This window comes from Gavialis gangeticus, unplaced genomic scaffold (assembly GCF_001723915.1).
Source record: "Gavialis gangeticus isolate Ggan-Ray unplaced genomic scaffold, GavGan_comp1, whole genome shotgun sequence".
Taxonomy (NCBI): domain Eukaryota; kingdom Metazoa; phylum Chordata; order Crocodylia; family Gavialidae; genus Gavialis; species Gavialis gangeticus.
The window spans coordinates 5,477,831-5,485,004 of NW_017729025.1; the positions used below are offsets into that span (position 1 = coordinate 5,477,831).

At 45.4% G+C, this 7,174-nt stretch overlaps 1 protein-coding gene across 1 annotated transcript in view; it reads left to right on the plus strand.

Moving 5' to 3' along the window:
* MDGA2 (MAM domain containing glycosylphosphatidylinositol anchor 2) overlaps positions 1–7,174 on the plus strand; it is a 557,209-nt gene that overhangs the window by 516,083 nt on the left and 33,952 nt on the right. The window contains exons 12-13 of the mRNA XM_019519874.1: positions 3,724–3,879; positions 5,092–5,250. Coding sequence (XP_019375419.1) covers positions 3,724–3,879; positions 5,092–5,250 — 315 coding nt within the window. The remainder of the gene's footprint in view (positions 1–3,723; positions 3,880–5,091; positions 5,251–7,174) is intronic.

Sequence of the window (7,174 nt, forward strand, 5' to 3'; positions counted from 1 at the left end):
TTGAAGTCAGTGGGTTTTTTTTGCTTTGTTTTGTTTTGTTTTGTTTTAGTTTTTTGGTTAATAGATGACAAACTTTTACTTACTTTTCTCTTCTGGCCTAGAAAAAAAAAAGAAAATTGCTCACTCAGAAAAACAGGCTTTTAATCTGCTGATGTGGAATTTCTAAATGAACCTTCCCCAGCCTGCTTCAAAGTACCAATGTAGCCTTTAAACTGCTGGAGGAGCAGAGTTAGAAATTGCAGTGTATGATGGTGCTAACTTTGGGTTTAACTCAGCTTGTTGCAGGCACTGAACCAGATTTTACTAATTTTCCACTCTGGTTGGCTGTTGCCTAATCAATATTTTATCCTTTAATTGTATTTGCTGTGCACAGGAATGGCACATCCAGGGTGCTGATAGCTCGGAGCTTCTGCCTGCAGTGCTCTCTCCTAATGCTTTGTTTGGGGCCAGGAGAGATGGGGGGTGGTTGCCTTCCAGTCACAGCAGGTGCAGACAGAAGCAACAGTTTTACCCTGTGTGGCCCCTGAAACTGTGACTAAACACAAGTGCATTGCTGCAGAGTGCTTTAAAATGCCCTGATCCCACAACAATCTGAACCCTCATTGCATGAGGTTATAGATTAAGGTGCTCAAAAGCAGAGCACCCTCAATAACTTTTATCTGCATGTGTCAGGAGCAGGGCTGGGCTGCCCCCCAGCACTGTCTTCAAAATGGGAAGGGGGGAAGGGAGAAGACGGAGTTCGGTCCAGAGTTTTTTCAGCCAGTGCTGGAGGGAGGGGTGGTTGGATTGGCGCCCCCGTTACATCAGGGGGGCTCCAATCCGCCCATCCCACCTTCTGGCCCTGGCTTGGCAACCTCCAGAATGAGCTCCCTTTGCTTCCTTTCCCCATTCCCGTTCTGCAAATGGACTGGGAGGGGAAAGGGGGATTGCTAGGAGAGAGCAGCTGCAGCCTCTGTAAACAGCCGCTTGATCCCCCACCCCCTGGGACCTAACAGCGAATGTCTGTTGGATCCAGGGCAGTGTTATAACTAATGGTGCTTCCTGTGAAGTGCCATGAGTTACAGTGCCTTGCTGCTCTTCTGTGTGTGCCTAGAGTGGCCAATGAGTTTGGGGCACACCACCTGTGGGGTGGGCATTTAGGTGATCACTTAGTGCTCTCCAGGCTAACATGATTCCTGTTGCTGTGGTGCGCAGCTGCCGCTTGACTCTCAATTTGAGGGGTGCTGCGGGAGGAACTTGAATAAAGACGTGCGTATCTGGTCAGCATTGCTGTATTTTGGCCTGCCCTGCCAGTTGGGGAGGGGAGGCTGTAGTGGGAGCATAGCCCAAAGGGAACTTGCTACCAGCACCCTCTCCCTTCTGCCCATTGTAAGCAAGGAGCAGCAAAGCAGCACCAGGGCATCGTACAGGAGCAGCAAAGGCTCGCTGCATTAGGGAGCCATCACCTCCTTGTAATTCATGGGGGGTTTTTTTGCCTGTTCAATACATGTGTCAGCAGCAAAAAGAGGAGGCAACATCCCCCCTATGTAACAGCAGCTCTCTGGCTGCTGCCTCTGCCCCAGGGCACAGCACTGAGCAGTTCTGACTTGAAATCTCCATCCTTGGAGGTTTTTAAGACCTGAATAGAGAAAACTCTGCGTGAGATGATCTAGTTGGGGCTGGTCCTGCTTGGAGCAGGGGATTGGACTAGATGTGACCTCCTGAGGTCCCTTCTAGCGCTCATTGTCTAGGATTCTGTGATTTCCTCTGAAAGCTTTGTCAGTGGCCTTGTCTGCTCTTTATGCATTTGGGAGTAAAGCAGGAGATTCTTATCTCTGTCCATTCACATGTCACTTTTTAGGTTGTTGAATACCTGGGGAGAGGGGGTGTATTGCTGCTGGTTGTGTTTAGTTCAGTTCATTTGGGAAGAAGAAGCGTGGGTCTTCTCTGTGGTGTTCTGATGGTGCAGTGGTGCTCATGGTTGCACATATTACCAGTTTTCCACCAAGCCACAAACCACACTGGCCTAGGTTTCAAGATCAAATCAATAGATGAGGTTGGGAAGTTGACTTCCCATCATGCAAAGAATTCACCATTCTTTGTGGGCAGCTTAGGACCTGTGCTTTATTTAAACTGATTCATTTAGTCAGCTTTTGATGAATCTAGTAAAATCAGTGGATGTGTTTGAGAAAACAAGTGAAGCAATCTAGTAAAATCAGTGGGTTTATCTGGAAAAACTAGTGAGTGCTTCTTATATTGAGGGAGTAGCTGTCAGTGTGTTGTGTCTTGGTTGCAGCCTTGTTTTGTAAGGTAATGTTTGGCCTGACCCTTGTGGATAGACATTGTTCTCGTGGTTTCTCAAGCTTCACCAAAAGCAAGCTGAGAAAGCACCAGAAATATCTGCTCTAGACATTTTGGCTAGGTAAGACATTACAATTACACTTTTACTGGTATCAGTGATCAGAAACTGGTCTATACCTGTAACAGAACAGAAGTTCGGCACACATATACTGGATTAAAAATGGCAGAACTCAGTCTAAGATTGACCCCACCAAAGGGTGAATGCGTGTTATGTTTGCTACTGATCTAAATGACGACGCTTACAGAAAACCACCTAACTTAGATCAATTCTGCCTCAGGCTTTTTGAATGTCTGTACCTAGCCTTTATGGCTTAGGTTGAAATGTCAAGTCTGAGTTTTCCGACATAGGTATTAAGTGACTTCAGATCAGCTGCAGGTTGGTATCCATACTTTAGTTCCCTCCCCAAAGCAAATTCTGTCTCTAGTGACCTGGTTCTGACTTCACATGATGAAATACCAGTCACTGACATGAAATCCTCCTCTATCAAACCCCAAAGCTACAAATACTTACACACCTGCCAGACTTAACATGCCAGTAGTACCATGAGGCCTGATCACTCGCTGCTCCATAGTGCCAAGGTTAAAATTGCCCTTTTAAATAAGGCTGTGACTGACGCACCAGATACAGGCAGCTGTACCCTCCGTAAAGAAAAGGGACGTGCTAGTTTTCTTAAATAAATCCACTGACTTTCTCAGAGCAGTGAAATCAGTGGGACTGTTGGTGGGCATAAGGTTAAGCAAGTGTCCAGCTTGCAAGATGCAGACCATACTCTGCTGGGACAAGGATAGTGCATCAGGTCCCAAAGTCCTGAACGATTTTGGTTCTTGGCTGCCTTGAAAGTAAAAACTCTCTCATCACAGTTGAGATCAGTTGAACTGCATCATCTGACAGCCCCTTGCTTTCCAGAGGAGAAGGCTGCTGGACAATCCCTCACCACTTCATCCAAAACTCCTCTCATTCCTTAGACTGAAGCTCGCACCTCTTGACCTTGAAGCTGAAAAGCATACTTTTTCTCCAAGGGTTTTTGGAAGAACGGGTGGGAAGTTAGGAGGGGCGATTGATTGTTCTCGAAGAGCGTGGTTTTCTCTAATAAAGGATGGCATGGGGAGCTACTGAAAAAGATTCATACGTGTTTCTGTTTTACATAACCACCTGGAGTGGTGGCCAGGTACATGTCTTAGCAATCCACATAAATAAAAAAAATAGTCCTTTGCAAGGAAACCGGCCCTATGACCTTCGCTATTGCTTTAAAATATGTTCTAGGTTTTGAATGCTAATAATGACCATTGTTCTTTAAAATGGTTTTATACCTTAGTACTTATGAAAACTAATCATAAAGTGGTTGCAATCACTGAATGCATGTTCATTTCCTGTGTTGGCAGGAGAGTTTCACTGTGGGTTTGAGGACAATAACATCTGTCTATTCACCCAAGATGATACGGACAATTTTGACTGGACGAAACAAAGCACTCTCACCAGACACCCAAAATACACTCCAAACACTGGGCCCATTGCAGACCGAACCGGGTCCAAAGAAGGTAAAACCTAGCTTAGGTTTCTGCTGTGGTAGGGAGCCAGGTCCTCAGGTGGGGGGGAAACTGAATAGCTCCATTCAGGATTTATCCAACCTCAAAAGTCCCGCTCATCTCTGCCTGTCCTTACATGGCACTCAACAGTATTTAGCATGAGCCTATTGAAGTATAATTTAGAAAGGAAACTGGCATTCAGTAGGGAGGATCTGTGAAGTAGAAAACTGCATCTGAATGTCCCTAAACTCTGCAAGAGTTCAGATCCATTCCAAGGCTAAATGCTGTAGATCCTGCGTTGTGCCATTTGTAGCATCATTTTAAAGGCGATCGCTCCTCTACAGCAGACCCTGTGGCTTTTTATATCCAACATGCTGTCCCTTTAAATAATTTGAATTCTCACTAACTAGTCGTTGATAGCTGAAATGTTTACCCCATTTGTAGTCTGGACCTTGCTGAGATGCATAATAAATCTGACTGGCTCTCCAACTAGCTAATCTGCTGAACTCTGATTTCTGTGGGCGCTGGACCACTGCAAATCAGACCTGGAGCGCTGGGTTTAGCGAGGACTCGGTCACTCCCACTGCTTTATTCCATGCGCCTAGCTTGCACTAGGAAACAAAAGCAAGTTGCATTGTCTCTGCTTGGTTACAATGATTGAGCAAATGAGATTAAAGAAATGGTATCTATAATGCTGACATAGCCCAGTGTCAGAATGAATAAGAACTGTGTTCTTTCACTGCGGGTGAGCATGGGAACGATGATGGATAAGGCTGCTGGAATGGTTTCTTAGAAAGGATGCCATCAAGATATCTTCTCTCACTATTTATATAAACACAGTGCAGCCTTGAGACTGAAGCCTGGCAAATCATTTTTTTTCCCCCTTTGCTTGTGCATACCTCCTAGTTTCTCTCTCTAAATAGGCCCATGAGCACAAAATGCTAACGCAGCTTTTACTCTTGATGCACAAAATCTTTTTGAAGCGTTCCCGTGGGGACGCACTGGGACTTTGTGTAGTTCAACTCTCAACAAAAGCATCTCTGCAACCTTTTGACTGTCGTAGCACTGCCTAACATTATTCACGGCTCTTAACAGCCCTGATGTATTGCTCGTATATCGGGAAGGGAGGAGGGAGGTGTCCCTTGTTGGGTTGTTTTTTTTTAGGGAGGGGGTATTTATTTTTTCAAAACTGCATTTAACAGTGTCCTTTGGGGCTTCTTCCAGGTTTCTACATGTACATTGAAACGTCGCGCCCCAGGCTGGAAGGAGAAAAAGCCAGACTTGTTAGTCCTGTTTTCAGTGTGGTGCCTCAAAATCCTTACGGAGCTACCAACACGGCGTACTGTTTTAGCTTCTACTATCACATGTACGGACAGCACATAGGTGAGAGACGAGTCGTTTTCCATTTGAGAGTAGTAACGGGAGAAATGTAGGTGCATGAAAGGAAAATGGATGCGTGCGGCCACACAAGAGCTTGCCAAAACAACCAAGAGGCCAGTCATGGCAAAAGGCTGTAGGGCCAGGACCTACCAGCCCCGCACTCACCGTCATGAGCTTGTTCTGCACTGAAAGCAGTAGACAGCTCCTCCGTGCAATGAAGTGGACAGCCTAAGAGGAGCGCATGGTGTTCAAAGGAATGGGTGGCTTTTGAATATGGTTTTGAGAAAGGACCATTTTAAGTGTGGGGGAGGGAGACTGCCTCATGGACTTTCTGGTACTATCCTGTTGTTTTGCATTCCCTGCCTTTTGGGGTTTTCGGTGGGGGGCAGGACAAGCTAGTGCAACTTGCACTAAAGTTAGGGTCTCTTTCCCTTACATTTCAAGGCAGTTTAAAACACACGTAGTGCCAGGGTATATTTAAAAGCCCTTATCATATCATGGCCATTTCTCAATATACTGTTGCAAAAAACAAACAAACAAAAAAAATACTGGTTGAGAATATAGCAGGCAGTCATCGATCCTTCTGGATGATGGTGTCTGCACGAGAGGTCACCAGGACCTTTAATGCATATGCTTATGTAGGAGTATGGAGGACCACAGACTGCCCAGATCTTCCATCCCCCTTTTAGACTATTGAATGACTTAGTCTGGACATTTGGTGCATCGACTGCTGTAGTTATATGTACATCTGGGAATCAAATCCCGGTCTCCCATGGGGTAGATAAGGAGTCCAGCACTGAACCGTGACAGCAGGTAGATTGAGAATATAAATGTATAAATAACAGGTGAGGGCTTTCTCTCAGTCCCGTCGCTTCTCCTGGGAGTGAATAGGAAATGTGGGCAAATTTGACTAGATTTCCCACACCTAGCTGATTTCAGTTTGTAGCCAAAATGACACATTTAGGGGTAACCCCAGCCCTCTGGTGCGTGCTTGGGGTCACTTTTGAACCCGCTTCTCCATACAATGCAGCCCTTCAATAAGGCAAGTGAATTCAACTGGTCATGTTTGTTGTCAATGCATGGCTTATAACGGCCCTTTTTTTGGTGACCCTAGAAGCCACTTGGCTAGAAGGGCTCTGAGGCCATGCCAGGTTATAGTGAGAGTCATTCAAAGTAATGTAGATCCCTGGAAAGCTGCTTGTAGTATGTGGTGCTGAAGGATAAAGTGGGGAACTATGAGCAACACCGCCAAAGCAAAGAGAGTAGGGGCAGGTAAGATTGCACTCCCTCTCCCTCTGCCCCCACTGCTCTCCAGTAGTCACCCTCTTGCAACACACCCCAGCCTCAGTCCTGGGTGCTCAAACGTAGTGTTCCCCAATATTGGTGCTCTGGTTGAAAGTCGTCATTTTGTATGATGGTACAATAATATTTAAGGTCCTTGTTTTTCGTGCTCCTGATGCTGAAAGTCAATTGGCAAAGGCTAAAAATATTGTGTTTCACCCTGGCAGCACTCACTGTCCTCCTGGTAATCTTGATCACTGCTAAACAAGTCAGTTTAAGAGTGAATATTAACATCTTAACATCTTTTTTTTTTTTAAAACAGCTTTGAAATCACTTTATCACATGCTCACTTTTAAATCCCTGACAACATTTCTTTTTTTTTTTTTCTTTTACTTTTAATAAACTGTGTGGAGCCAAAAACATTTTTAAAAATGCTAGAAAAGAAATTAAATTCAGAGCTAAATGTTTCATAGTTTCATAGTTTCTAGGGTCGGAAGGGACCTGAGCAGATCATCTAGTCCGACCCCCTGCCATGGCAGGAAGAGCACTGGGATCAAATGACCCCAATAAGGTGGTCATCTAACCTCCTCTTAAAAACCCCCAGGGTGGGAGCCTGCACCACCTCACTTGGAAGCTGGTTCCAGAC